Raw genomic sequence first — 16,049 nt, forward strand, 5'->3', positions numbered from 1 at the left:
AGGCACAGAAAGTGGTGGGGGTCTTGCATGAAGCCATTTCTTTGCTATCCAGTCCCTAGTTTGTGGGGGGGGTCTTGAATAAAGCCATTTCTTTGCCATCAAGTCCCTAGCTTGGGGGGGGGGTGTGGGCCTACATGAAGGCCTACATAAAGGCCTACATGAAGGGAGGGGTGGGGTCTTGCATGAAGCCTTTCCTTTGCCATCCAGTCCATAGTTGGGGGAGGGGGGTGTGTGGCGTACATGAAGCCAATTCTTTGCCATCCAGTCCTTTGTGAGGGGGGAGGGGGCCAGGGTTCTTATATGAAGCCATTTCTTTGCCATGCAGTCTTTAGTTGGTGGGGGAGTGGGTCGTGTATGAAGTCAAAGTACCTTACAAACCGTGTAACCAGGGATCACCAAATTGGTTTCAAGAGATAGGTGAATTTCCCTGGAAATCCCTTCCCTGCTAGTCTCTGGGTTGTATTGAATAAAGCTAGGATGTAATCCCTGCCTACATGGTATCAGTTGGTATAAGCACAGGGCTTAGGATGTAGTCCCTGCCTACATGGTATCAGTTGGTATGAGCACAGGGCTAAGGATGTAATCCCTGCCTACATGGTATCAGTTGGTATGAGCACAGGGCTTAGGATGTAATCCCTGCCTACATGGTATCAGTTGGTATGAGCACAGGGCTTAGGATGCAATCCCTGCCTACATGGTATCAGTTGGTATGAGCACAGGGCTTAGGATGTTATCCCTGCCTACATGGTATCAGTTGATAAGAGCACAGGGCTTAGGATGTAATCCCTGCCTACATGGTATCAGTTGGTATGAGCACAGGGCTTAGGATGTAATCCCTGCCTACATGGTATCAGTTGGTATGAGCACAGGGCTTAGGATGTAATCCCTGCCTACATGGTATCAGTTGGTATGAGCACAGGGCTTAGGATGTTATCCCTGCCTACATGGTATCAGTTGGTAAGAGCACAGGGCTTGTGATGTAATCCCTGCCTACATGGTATCAGTTGGTAAGAGCACAGGGCTTGTGATGTAATCCCTGCCTACATGGTATCAGTTGGTATGAGCACAGGGCTTAGGATGTAATCCCTGCCTACATGGTATCAGTTGGCATGAGCACAGGGCATAGGATGTAATCCCTGCCTACATGGTATCAGTTGGCATGAGCACAGGGCTTAGGATGTAGTCCCTGCCTACATGGTATCAGTTGGTATGAGCACAGGGCTTAGGATGTAATCCATGCCTACATGGTATCAGTTGGTATGAGCACAGGGCTTAGGATGTAATCCCTGCCTACATGGTATCAGTTGGTATGAGCACAGGGCTTGGGATGTAATCCCTGCCTACATGGTATCAGTTGGTAAGAGCACAGGGCTTGGGATGGAATCCCTGCCTACATGGTATCAGTTGGTATGAGCACAGGGCTTGGGATGTTATCCCTGCCTACATGGTATCAGTTGGTAAGAGCACAGGGCTAGGGTGTAATCCCTGCCTACATGGTATCAGTTGGTATGAGCACAGTGCTTAGGATGTAATCCCTGCCTACATGGTATCAGTTGGTATGAGCACAGGGCTAGGGGTGTAATCCCTGCCTACATGGTATCAGTTGGTATGAGCACAGGGCTTAGGATGTAATCCCTGCCTACATGGTATCAGTTGGTATGAGCACAGGGCTTGGGATGTAATCCCTGCCTACATGGTATCAGTTGGTATGAGCACAGTGCTTAGGATGTTATCCCTGCCTACATGGTATCAGTTGGTAAGAGCACAGGGCTTGGGATGTAATCCCTGCCTACATGGTATCAGTTGGTATGAGCACAGGGCTTAGGATGTAATCCCTGCCTACATGGTATCAGTTGGTATGAGCACAGTGCTTAGGATGTAATCCCTGCCTACATGGTATCAGTTGGCATGAGCACAGGGCTAGGATGTAATCCCTGCCTACATGGTATCAGTTGGTATGAGCACAGTGCTTAGGATGTAATCCCTGCCTACATGGTATCAGTTGGTATGAGCACAGGGCTTGGGATGTAATCCCTGCCTACATGGTATCAGTTGGCATGAACACAGGGCTTAGGATGTAATCCCTGCCTACATGGTATTAGTTGGTATGAGCACAGGGCTTGTGATGTAATCCCTGTCTACATGGTATCAGTTGGTATGAGCACAGGGCTTAGGATGTAATCCCTGCCTACATGGTATCAGTTGGCATGAACACAGGGCTTAGGATGTAATCCCTGCCTACATGGTATTAGTTCGTATGAGCACAGGGCTTGTTAACCTGAAGTCACTGGTTGGAATCACATTCTAACCAAAAATTTCTTTCTTTTGTTTTCATTATTTATAATTTCTCATTCAGTTTTCTATTGTTCATTAATATTGGTCTTTGTAAGGATGCTTACAACATTCCAATTAGGTCAATCAGAACCTCAGCGACTTACTTTGAACTATTTGATGGGCAATATTTATGTTATTCACATTAAGGATGTTACTCTAAATATACTTCCAAAAAAGATACACAAAATAAACAAGAGATTGTTAATACAAGATTAACTTAAAAAGTCAAACAAATCGTGAATCATAGTTGTGAGATAATAAGCTATTGTTCTTTTGTGAGAGGTTAACCCAGGTCTTTTTGGTATATTCATGTTACCTTTCTTACATTGCTTTGGTCGGGAGGACACTTCAAGAGATTTTAAATATCAAAGGACTCTCCAATTTAGATGATTGAACTTCCAGCCCAGCCAAACAATTTCTACCATTCAAATTTTAATCAAGTGTCCATTTGCCTGCATGGTTTACCAGTCTGCTTTACCGTGGCAGGAAAAGTTAGATTAATTTCATTTCAAATGCTTGATCTTGCCAAATTTAGTCTTGTTGCAGGGACTTTGAGAATTTAAGGAACTGTTGAAAAGAAACTTAGGGTACTCTCTGTACTGTAGAGTAATGTTTGCTATTGACGCAGACACTGGATAGACTGCTTATCAAGGCGGTAACGTTTGATGAAGTCTAACAGTGTCATACCCTGGAACTAATTACGATCTACATCTTTAGTAAATTATCTCATACACTCTATAAACTTGTATGATTGTCATATTTTGTCAGTTAATTGTTTAATCTATTAATTGTTTGATCTGTTGATTATCTGTTGTTTGTTTCATCAGCTGAACTACATCTTTGGTGTGAGCTTATATACCAAGAGCACCACAAATGCCCTAACCCTCACATGGAGACTGCACACAGACTGTAAAGTTCAAAGTGTTTACAGAACATTACATGTCATATCTGACATTTTCATTTAATAAGAAATACTAATTTTATACAATTGTCCCATGAGATCAAGTCTAGATTACAGAGCTCTTCCTGTGAAAACCATCCTACTGTAGTGGGTTCTGCTGGGTGCTGGCCAGGCTTATTAGAGGCACACTTTTCTCATATTAAAAATTAAAGAAGAAATTAAAATGGTAGTTTGTGCAAATATAGTTAACCCTATTAGCAGACCACTCAAATTAAAAGCAGCAGTGCAATATGTTCCTTAATGTTCCATTACTTGATGTATCCACAAAATCTTCATTTATGATCTAAAATGGTTCTTTTACGTTGATATTGTTACAATTGTGTACATTGCTATTTGGTTTTATCAAAACCCAAAGAAAGATGCTTGCATCACATGCATGACAAAGAGAAAATGCCCCTTTTGAAAATTGCTTGCTTAAACCTTTGTGCATGCGATTAATAGTAATTAGAACAAATATGGCCACTGCTTTCATGTTTCTTACTTTAAATGTCCCTTCAAGACAAAACCTGGTCTAGTAGTTTGTAATCTATGGATTTCTTGAAAGTTCATGTCATGAAAGTTCAGTGGGGAACAAATATTGTTAGCTTCTTGTGTTATGGTAAATCCCAACCATTGTGTAAAATCAGAACAGGAAATCTTATTTTCCAAGAAGTATTGGCAGCCTAAGGACCTGTAATGGGTCAGAGACATTACATTGACCTTGTGGGTAGTCTAGGTCATAGGTCATTGGCTGTGTTGTTATTATTAATGTGTATATATGTTATGCATTACATGGATATTATAGTACCATGTGGGATAATAAGGTAGTTGTAACAAGTAAACTGTACTGTGATGTTGTAATATGGGGTGAATCGGACAGGATGGGTTGGAATGATGTCTGATATGTGCTAAAGTCAATTTTGGCAAAGAAACCATTTGCTTTAAAGCAGCCTAATTGAGTTAATTTTTAAACATAAATTCTGTCATGTTTCTCAAACGACGGTCTCCAAACAATGGGCTGCATCTGAAAAATGGGTTGCGACAAATTTTTTCAGCGAGTTGTGGGATCTCAATGTTGGTAAATTATCCAGTTTTGGGGACTTGCAGATGGAAATACATTAATTATTGTCCAAGCTAGAGCCTTTCATGCATTCTAAAGCATCAGTCTGATTGGTGGGTTGTGGCCCAGTCCTCATGTAGGATCTTGGGTCATGGGTCTAAAAGTTTGTGAAATGAGTTTGATTCCAGATCTAGTGAAATAACAATTGAAAGTTTTTCAAGTTTCAGTTTGTCTTTAATGTGTCTATCACTACTATAGGAATGTGCCTAGATGAAAAAATGTTGAAGATCACGTAGCTTAATCAAATAACCCCTCATTAATCATTCATCTGTTGAACATTTCAAGCAGGATGTGCTAATTTGATCAATTTTATTCTGATTTTATAAAGTAGTCTGAATTTTTTACAAAACCTGGGAACCAAAACAAAGAAGGTATTTTTAAGTTTCATCCACATTTGTGAACAAACAGTAAGGTGAGGGATTAACTAAGATAGATAAGTGATTAGTAGATTAACTATTTAAAGGATTATCAGTAATGGATTAAGCATTTCATATTCTCTCTTCCTGTATGGCTCATGAAATTTTATTAATAGACATCAAATACCTTTTTCAAGAGTTTACATCCAGGTCAGTATGTCCTACCAAGATGTTTTAGGGATAAGACTTTTTAAATGAACTTGCGATGACCTGCAGCGAAAGGAAGGACAAAACTAGAACAGGAATTAGTCACAGTGACTCGTGGATTATTACTGTGTGACCTGGCCCATGTTACATGGACATTGCTTTAAGCTGCTCCAGTACATCATTATAAGCCTACATGATATACAGTAATAACATGTTATATCTACAGTATATAGGAAGGCATGAACTAGGAGCTGGTTACATAGGACTTCAGATTTGTTAATATTAGGACAGTGTTTAGTACAGGACAGTGTTTAGTATAGGACAATGTCTAGTATAGGACAGTGTTTAGTACAGGACAGTGTTAGTATAGGACAATGTCTAGTATAGGACAGTGTTTAGTACAGGACAGTGTTAGTATAGGACAATGTCTAGTATAGGACAGTGTTTAGTACAGGACAGTGTTAGTATAGGACAGTGTTTAGTATAGGACAGTGTTAGTATAGGACAGTGTTTAGTATAGGACAATGTCTAGTATCGGACAGTGTTTAGTACAGGACAGTGTTAGTATAGGACAATGTCTAGTATAGGACAGTGTTTAGTACAGGACAGTGTTAGTATAGGACAGTGTTTAGTATAGGACAGTGTTAGTATCTAGGACAGTGTTTAGTATAGGACAGTGTTAGTATAGGACAGTGTTTAGTATAGGACAGTGTTAGTATAGGACAGTGTTTAGTATAGGACAATGTCTAGTATAGGACAGTGTTTAGTACAGGACAGTGTTAGTATAGGACAGTGTTTAGTATAGGACACTGTTAGTACAGTGTTAGTATATGCACCAGGGTCAGGGTATTCATCCATGGTAAAGTTACTTTGTATGATACAGTACTGGCTGAACATATAGATACTAGTAGCATAATATTGAGTTTGTCATGGTATGCTATTGTGATGCATGGTGTGTATACTGTGTGCCCTGAAGATCAGTTTGTTCCACAGTAGTTAATAGGCAATGTACAATCTATAATGTACCTGTATGTAATAGCTTTAATCTGTTGGTTTTACTCAGTTTCTGTGATTCTTTGATTTCTGTGCCCTTGTCTGACTTTAAATGTTTGTAAGAACTGGTAAATTATTAAATCAAGTGACGAGGGGGACATAATAATACAGAGCCCTGGGGGATATAATTATGAACACACAGAATAGATATGAAATGTTTCAATCTAAGCTGTATAAACTATTCAATAGTGTAGAGATCAGTTTATCTGAGATTATATGTAAGGGCCTAAAATATTTGAAACCATACAATAATTATTTGTACAATCTTGTAATAATATTAATAATAAATCATGGTTTAGCTGCTTGAATTTCACAGTGATATAGTATTTGTAGTTAGTTATACGTAGAAATTTTACATACATATTCATCGGGAGTCAAGGTTCTACAGTACTTAAATATGTTCATTTTGAATATAAATTTATAAAAGGTTGCCAAGAGCTGCTTCTGTGAATATTGATATTTTAGGGTGCTTGCACTACAGTAGTTCAGGTTTGGCAACTTCCCAGCTGTTGTGTGCATTAATTCTTGAGAGTTGATGTTTAATATAATATCAGAGGAGGTAATACTGATTGAAATCAAAATATTGTTTGGTGGATACAATATACAATGGCTAACTTAATGTCAACTTGTTGACCTATAGGGATGGTTTAGTCATTATAGTGTTATGAAGATGTTCACGTTTTGGCAGAAAACATCAATGTACTGTATAAAACTTGAAATGAAGGTGGCATGTAACAACGCATGACAACTTCACCATGGTGTCTCTCTAATGAGTTCCTCTCAAGTATTCTTTTAACTCAATATTTGAGAGAACCTGCAGGACATTCAAGGGATAAATTTTGATATTGAATTCTATTAAAGTTCAACGGACACCTAGCCAATTTGCCCCATATTCAGAAGGTTTGTGGTGTGTGATAATCTCATTCAATATCTGTTGAAAGTTTTTGAAAAGCTCTTTTTGTTTCCAACATATACACATTTGAAGTTTTGACAAATCTGGGAAACTCATTAAATATGTGCAAACTATGTTGTACTCTTGTTTTAGCCCTTAATAAGTTAATAACCCCTCATTACAAACCCACATATCATTTGAATAATGTGATGTTCCTCTTTCCAAAGAAGACCATAAAATATTTCCAAAAATCGCCCTAGGCCACAAAACTATGTTCAGTATCTTTGATACGAAGGTTGTTAATTAAGCAAAGGAATAACATAACAGAAAATGGAAGGTTGTAAAGGCAAAGGAATAAAATAACAGAAAACCAAACAGTCACCAAGCAGTTATGTCTCAATTTATGATTCTAGTTTCGCCAAATAGTGACAGTATCAGATAAACTTCCTCCAGTGTAAAACTGACGTGAATAGATCATATATATAAAGTCTTTGCCCAGTTTGTTTATAATATCCTGGCGTCAGTTTTCTGGTGTACGTTTAGGCAGTTTGTCAAAAAAAGGATGTTGATGTTGATGTAGCAGTCTGCAGAGGATAATTATTTGTGCTGTATAGTTTCTCTATTGTAGAATGATGTTGACAAGGTGGTAGCAGGCTGCAGAGGATAATCATATGTGCTGTATAGTTTCTCTACTGTAGAATGATGTTGACAAGGTGGTAGCAGGCTGCAGAGGATAATCATATGTGCTGTATAGTTTCTCTACTGTAGAATGATGTTGACAAGGTGGTAGCAGGCTGCAGAGGATAATCATATGTGCTGTATAGTTTCTCTACTGTAGAATGATGTTGACAAGGTGGTAGCAGGCTGCAGAGGATAATCATATGTGCTGTATAGTTTCTCTACTGTAGAATGATGTTGACAAGGTGGTAGCAGGCTGCAGAGGATAATCATATGTGCTGTATAGTTTCTCTACTGTAGAATGATGTTGACAAGGTGGTAGCAGGCTGCAGAGGATAATCATATGTGCTGTATAGTTTCTCTACTGTAGAATGATGTTGACAAGGTGGTAGCAGGCTGCAGAGGATAATCATATGTGCTGTATAGTTTCTCTAATATTGTAGAATGATGTTGACAAGGTGGTAGCAGGCTGCAGAGGATAATCATATGTGCTGTATAGTTTCTCTAATATTGTAGAATGATGTTGACAAGGTGGTAGCAGGCTGCAGAGGATAATCATATGTGCTGTATAGTTTCTCTACTGTAGAATGATGTTGACAAGGTGGTAGCAGGCTGCAGAGGATAATCATATGTGCTGTATAGTTTCTCTACTGTAGAATGATGTTGACAAGGTGGTAGCAGGCTGCAGAGGATAATCATATGTGCTGTATAGTTTCTCTACTGTAGAATGATGTTGACAAGGTGGTAGCAGGCTGCAGAGGATAATCATATGTGCTGTATAGTTTCTCTACTGTAGAAAGATGTTGACAAGGTGGTAGCAGGCTGCAGAGGATAATCATATGTGCTGTATAGTTTCTCTAATATTGTAGAATGATGTTGACTGGGTGGTAGTGGGCTGCAGAATATAATTATGTTATACATGTATCAGCCATTGCATAATTGAACATTTTTTAGTAATTAGTTAATATCTATTTTATAAGAAAGCAAAGGTGCATATGTTACAAATAAGTTGTTAATACTGCCATCTTTATATATAGCAAATAAGATGTCAGCTAAATTAAACATGATTTCAGAAAATGTTTGTTTGTCCTTGTCAATCCTAATACCAAGACCACAAACGATGATAGCGGCTGTACATGACATGTTGGGTGACCTTTTGTTGCTATGCTGCTTCAGGCCTATTGGATGCGTTTTAAAAATAAACATGAATTGTTTCTCCCTGCCTGACTACAGTATAAAGTTGATGGTGATATCTAAATATACTGTTAGGCAGTAGTATACATATTGCTTGACCTTGTGGCCTAGCCTTTGTACTCATGTTTACATGATTGACTTTTATAGAATTGGAAGGCAGAACATGGAATTATGGAATAGAGGGGAAAATATTCAAAATAATCATTTTAAGAAGGTGACAAATGTAGGTGAATCTGATAATTAGCATATAATATCTATTATTGGTCAGATGAAATATTATTTGATGCTGACACCATAGTAACAATTTATGATGTCATCATTTCTCCTTACTGAAATTCCAATGTCATATAGAAGTGGAGAACAATTCTTCATCTGATCCATCTTCTCAATTAACATAGTCATGCTTTTGTTCCTTGAAATTTCGAAATTAAAATCTAAACACAGGATTTGTCCCAAACTGACCTAGACCAACATCAAGTATTGTTTACTTTTAAGCTTATTCATCTAGCAATAATACCTTGAACTGTTGAGCTTAACAAATGTTATCAATGCTCTACATTACCTTAGTCTCAAAGTTGATCAATTCCCACAGTTTAATACAAAAAATATCAGAGCTTATTGTAGAAGTCTGGAGGCTGCATGTACCTCAAACTTCAGAGATCAGATATTCAAGGTGCTCATATGTTTTTACTTTGTGCCAATGGTGCAATGTTTGTGTACTAATCCCCCACCCCGAACCTGAATTGTAATGTTAGCATCCCTGGTGCAATGTTTGTGTGCTAATTCCTAACCCCGAACCTGAATTTTACCGTTCGCGTCCCTGGTGCAATGTTTATGTGCTAAATCCCCCTCCTCGAACCTGAATTTTGCATTTCATCATCTTGTCCACCTTCCATTAATGGATGTGGTGGTTGGGAAAGATTCTATGGGGGAGGAGTGTATTGGGAGGTGGTATATACCCCTCCATATGAGACATTTCTTGTATGATTAAGTTGAAAACAAGTGTTATATTTTGCAACCGTTGAAGTTAAGTTTGTTCAACGTTACTCCACTTTTTTTTTTAAGGAAAATTATCATTTTTTCTTACCAAAATTTGTTGTGAACCCTCCAAATATGTTTGGGTGATCGTTAAAAAGGGTGACATCCCCCACTTTGAAAACCAAGGTACTAAAATAACAGATCATATTTTCCAACTTGTACAAAAATGTTCTGCTACCAACATTTTAGTTTTAGTCTGAGATGGGATGGTCTAGACCACATCTGTCTAGTCCTCCATTTGTAGTGCACATAAATGTCATAACTTTGTGGTACTCCAGGATTTATCATTTTCATTTCTTGGAAAGACTTCACTCGATCACTGAGCGGGTATTTTTCTGGGCTAGACAATAGGGAATGACATCTTTTATTGTGTTTATACAACACCTGTTTAATACCTGGTCATTCAAAGGTTTATGGTGCCTGATTTTACCATTTAGGAATATTTGAAAAACATTAAAGACCTTAAAGTTGCATTTTAATGTAGCAGTTGCAGTGATCCCAGGGTATCTTGTTGAGCATTAAAGAAAGAAGTATCAATCGGCCGACAACATATCATGAAATTTGACTTTAATTTACCACAATCTCACTAGAATTATGAAAATCATACTTTACTTTAACATTGAAAGGTTTCAAAAGGATATTTGACTCAAATTGTATCGGACAAAACATTTTTAACGGTTAATAAAACTTGTAACTTTTTAACAAAATTTTGCAAGCAGCTAGTTGATTTTAAGTACAAACAGAACTCATTTTGGGAAAAGATTGAGGAGGGGCCTCCAATAATATGTGAATAGTACTGTACATTGTAAGGATGGCATATAGACATTGGAAGTCAATTATACTGGCTAAGTGCAGCTGTAAGTTACGAAGTGCATAAACTATAGATTTCATATGCAATACCAATAGTGTGTGTCTAAGGGTATGATAGTCCGACTACGACAGCCTGAGTATGACAGTCAGAATATTTGAGAGTCTGGAGTATGATAGTCCCAGTATGACAGTCCCAGTATGATAGTCCCAGTATGACAGTCACAGTATGACAGTCCCAGTATGATAGTCTCAGTATGATAGTCCGAGTAGAGAGTTCGAGAATGATAGTCCCAGTATGATAGTCCCAGTATGACAGTCCCAGTATGACAGTCCAGGTTTGACAGTCCCAGTATGATAGTCCCAGTATGATAGTCCGAGTAGAGAGTTCAAGTATGATAGTCCCAGTATGATAGTCCCAGTATGATAGTCCAGGTTTGACAGTCCCAGTATGATAGTCCCAGTATGATAGTCCGAGTAGAGAGTTCAAGTATGATAGTCCCAGTATGATAGTCCCAGTATGACAGTCCCAGTATGACAGTCCCAGTATGATAGTCCCAGTATGATAGTCCCAGTATGATAGTCCGAGAAGAAAGTTCAAGTATGATAGTCCCAGTATGATAGTCCCAGTATGACAGTCCCAGTATGATAGTCCCAGTATGACAGTCCAGGTTTGACAGTCCCAATATGATAGTCCCAGTATGATAGTCCCAGTATGATAGTCCGAGAAGAGAGTTCAAGTATGACAGTCCCAGTATGATAGTCCCAGTATGATAGTCCCAGTATGATAGTCCGAGTAGAGAGTTCAAGTATGATAGTCCCAGTATGATAGTCCCAGTATGATAGTCCGAGTAGAGAGTTCAAGTATGATAGTCCCAGTATGATAGTCCCAGTATGATAGTCCGAGTAGAGAGTTCAAGTATGATAGTCCCAGTATGACAGTCCCAGTATGACAGTCCCAGTATGATAGTCCCAGTATGATAGTCCCAGTATGATAGTCGGAGTAGAGAGTCCGAGTATGAGAGTCCGAGTATGATAGACTGAGTATGATAGTCCGAATATGCCGATCCGAGTATGATAGTTCAAATATTAGAGTGCGAGTATGAGAGGTCAAATTGTACACTTGATTATGTATTGTAGTTTTTATAGGAATATCAGCAAAGCAGCCAATCAATAGGGTAACAAAATAGGCGGACCAAAAAAAAGGCAAATGTTCTCCATAAAGTTCATAGTTTAAAGTATTTAAATTTGTATGAAAGTGTTTGTATCTATGACACATACATTTGAATATAATGAGTTCATTTTTAGGATAAACATGAACAGATGGAAGGAAAGTTGTAGTTTGTTTAACTTATGTACATTGATCTTTATTACTAGGAAGTTTATAATACCAGATAATGATCAGTAGTCCTTGATCTTCTGCCAAACCAGATATCAGACCATCACCTGTTGTTCGTGACCAGGGCTCAATTGCCCAATTTAGTGATGATAACAAGGAAAACAGAATATTAACCAAGGTCAAACTGCTCTGCAAAGATCACAGATAGATGTCTGTAATATATATGCGGTAATTGTTGCCAGGGCTAGATGCTCTGTCAATCTTCAATTTGAAGTAACAACATGTATGTAACACATCACCAGTTAGCACAAGTTTACTAAATGTAGCGAGCCTTGTGATCTCAAACAAATGTTTTATAGGCTTTGTACTTGCCATCTAAGGATCGCTGGTTCTAGTCTTCTCCAATAACTTATGTCCGTAGGTAGGAACTAAATCTTTATTCCCTCTCTTCACCCAGGTGTATAAATGGGGACCTCCCACCCCCACCTCCCCCCACCCTTCCTGAGTATTCATAGGTCTTCAATGTAAGAAGTTCTGAGTGAGAAATTGCATTAGTATACCTTTATGGCAATATTCACACTGAACTCATAGCTGTACAGGCTGTACCGTTGAAGTGCATACAGTAGATGTATTCTGGCAAGAACTGTTTGTTGGAGACTGGACCCTACGCACCTCTGATTGTTTATAAAGGACAGTGTCTTGGTGTAAATGAAAGAAGCACCTGTGTGTAAGGACACCAATTAAAATTCATCTATATTAGGAGGATAAATTTAAAACAGTTAGCATAACTTCTGAAGCTTATTAATTGCATTTGACTACTAAATTATCCAAACAGAAATATGGAAAAATGTAACAGAAATGTGTTTTCTTTGTAGTCCCTCAGCATATGTTATGTTTTATATTGTTTCAATCACAAAGGCATTATATCATTATATCAGGCTTTGAGATCTAATAATATATGACCATTGTCAGTTGTCCTATGATTCATATGGAACCATATGATACAATTTGTTTTCCTCTACTTGATCGGTGTTGACTTCTACCTCACTGTGCAAACTATTGCAGCTGTTAACCCCCTGGATAGTAAACAGCTAATTCAGAGATAATCAGTTTAATGATCATTTCTCATCGATCTGGTTATCGCATGATCCCGATGAAGTGTTTGTCTTGACTGATATTATATAGTTAAGAAGCTCAATTCACTTATCAGTGACTCAGGCTCTCGAAAACTCTCTGTTTATACTTCTGCAATATTTCATGACAGGGGGTGTCATGGAGGATAATATCTGTTTGACTTTTATGTAACAATGACAAAGGCAGGTTGTGATGAGGTTAAGAAAGGTCAGGAACCCTGGGAGCAATAATGTACACAGCATTCATGAGAGATCATATGGAAAATGGTTTCACATTGTTTTTAAGCTCAGGAAGTACCCTGTATGCAGCACCTATCAGTCAACTATATACATTGTGCACTATAACCTGCTCTCTGATAGAATGCGTTGTGACACTTCCATTTGCGAAAAGATGGGACAAACCGGTGTGATAAATGGTTAAAATACAACCTTGAATGAAATTTCTATGAAGAGTTACCATTCCATTATTCATTTAATTCTAATTATTAATTTATTATAGATGTTTAAAATATCCACTTTTGGCAAGATTATGTCCTGACATAAAGTTGTTGATTTGCAGGGCTTGACATAAGGACTCAAAATGGGCAATATGCCAATGGTAGGTTCCAATTGTGAAGGGCATCAAAGCAAATGGGAAGGGCATGATGGCAAACATTTATCTGAGGAAGGGCACTGACAGCATTTGTTGATGCAATTCTAATGTCATTTTAGTGAATTGTAAATGCCAAAAACTATAAATGCTCAAATGGCTGATATTCAGTATACAGCGTTTCAAGTGTCAAACGACAAAGTCAATGGGAATGTTACTGTGGGATTTCCATCACATACTGTTAACTAAACGGAGAAGTCCCATTGACTTACTGTGTGGAACAAAAAAGAATATCGCAGAGCACAATCCTTGCGAAGGAAGAATAAAAGAACAATCTCAACAATATTTTATGTTTGTACTGTATGTATTTATAGATGTGCATGTCCGTCAAAACACTTGAGAAAGTGAAAAAAATCACCAAATCAAGCTACTGCATCCCAAAGGGTGAATCAAACAAAATCTCCCTAAGATTTTTGTGTTACTCAATAGGGTAACTTAGTTTACATACTACTCGCAATGTTCAGGACACTGACGGCAAAACATCAGGTGCATGAGGGCAAACTTTGCCGTGGGTGAGGCGTATTTTTCAGGGGCACCTCAGCTAGGGTTAGGGTCAGAAAGGGCACGGCGGATTTCTGCCGTCATTGGTGTGCTGTCAGTTATGTCAAGTCCTGGATTTGTTTGATATTATTTCAATTAAACAAGTTTCTTTCCAGGTAATTTAGTAAACATTTCGTCTAACCTTTCGTCTGTTAACTCCTCCATACAGAGCCAAGAAGAGCAGATTAACCTTAGGCTCCGAGAAACAGAGAGCAAAGCCACCGTTCTGGAACTCAAACAACGAATCTCTGGACTTGAAATAAAGGTAAAGCTTGACAGGTCTACAAGTTAAGTAGATGACACAGGAGTAGTGGTAACAAGATAACTGTAGAAGGGGGGAGCAAGGGGGTGCTGGTGGCCTACAAGTTATTACTTTAGAAGGGGGAGCAAGGGGATGCTGGTGGCCTACAAGTTATTACTTTATAAGGGGAGCAAGGGGATGCTGGTGGCCTGCAAGTGAAGTGTATGACAGAGCAATTGTGGTAACAAGATAACTTAAGAAGGGGGAGGGGGTGCTGGTGGCCTACAAGTTAAGTGTACGATACAGAAGAAGTGGTGATAAGATTACTTTAGAAGGGGGAGCAAGGGGATGCCTATGACCTTCAAGTTAAGTGTATGACAGAGCAGTAGTGGTAACAAGATACCTTTAGAAGGGGGGGAGAAAGGGGATGTCTGTGACCTTCAAGTTAAGTGAATGACACAGGAGTAGTGGTAATACGATTACTTTAGAAGGGATAGCGAGGAGATGCTGGTGGCCTACAAGTTAAGGATTAAATGGATGTTGGTAGATAATTTCTTATGCAGGGAATCTGCAAGTAGAAAAATGGTTTCTGAGAGAAGGTGAAAACATTTTAAGAGAGACTGGGAGGGGAGAAGGGTAGAGTCCTGGTATTGCTCAGACTGAACAGATATGATGTTATAACAAAGAAACCAGGTTATTGTTTATCAGCTTCAAATTATGTTTTATTTAACCTAGTTGGATCAAAATCAGCTCAAAATACCCCTTTAGGAAAGATAACTGAGTGTTACCTTTACAATAGTACTAATAAAACATATGAAATGAGAACAGGAAACTAAATCTCTCTTGCTTCTGTTTCTGTTTCTTGTAGAATCAGGAGCTTCTTACAAAGACGACACTGTCTGACAGTGAAGTCTCACAAAATGTCCAAGAAATGCAGAATAAGATACATGAACTACACAGGGAGGTTAGTACAACAATTCAATTTTTTTCTTCATCTGCTCAATGCTTAACATTATGTATCCTCTGTTAATATTCTATATTTAGCTTGAAGTACTGTCAATTGAATTGGTTTCTTCATCTGCTCAATGCTTATTGTTTAACATAATGTATCCTCTGATATTTAATATTTAGCTAGCAGTACTGTCTTCATATCAAGTATTCCTATCTAAAATATCATTTCCATTTGTTTTTCTTGTTGCTTGTTTTGTTGCTTGTTTGTTTTTGACATGGAAAATTCCAATCGCACATACTAGCCTGTGGAAGGGTATGTTTAGTATACAGTAGGCTTACATATATTTAAGTTATCATTTACAGCATCAACCAAGGTTTCATGTGACTTGCTTTCTGTCTTTCCCTTTACTTTGTAAGCAATATGTGCTTCTATAAATATTCTCTCAGATACCAAACTAAGTGTTTTAAATCTCTTTATTTCTTTCATTTGTATCTTTCTCTTTGCTCTTTAAGCAATATGTCTATTAAATGTTCTCTTACAGTACATAGCACAACTATCTTTCTTACCCCCCCTCCC

At 38.2% G+C, this 16,049-nt stretch overlaps 1 protein-coding gene across 6 annotated transcripts in view; it reads left to right on the forward strand.

The window, feature by feature from the left end:
* The window catches only part of LOC139963375 (EVI5-like protein), an 85,985-nt gene that overhangs the window by 64,436 nt on the left and 5,500 nt on the right, over nucleotides 1-16,049 (forward strand). For all 6 annotated transcript variants that reach the window (XM_071964063.1, XM_071964062.1, XM_071964067.1 and 3 more), the window contains 2 exons: nucleotides 14,450-14,545; nucleotides 15,390-15,485. In XM_071964063.1, coding sequence (XP_071820164.1) covers nucleotides 14,450-14,545; nucleotides 15,390-15,485 — 192 coding nt within the window. The remainder of the gene's footprint in view (nucleotides 1-14,449; nucleotides 14,546-15,389; nucleotides 15,486-16,049) is intronic.

This window comes from Apostichopus japonicus, chromosome 22 (assembly GCF_037975245.1).
Source record: "Apostichopus japonicus isolate 1M-3 chromosome 22, ASM3797524v1, whole genome shotgun sequence".
Classification (NCBI taxonomy): domain Eukaryota; kingdom Metazoa; phylum Echinodermata; class Holothuroidea; order Aspidochirotida; family Stichopodidae; genus Apostichopus; species Apostichopus japonicus.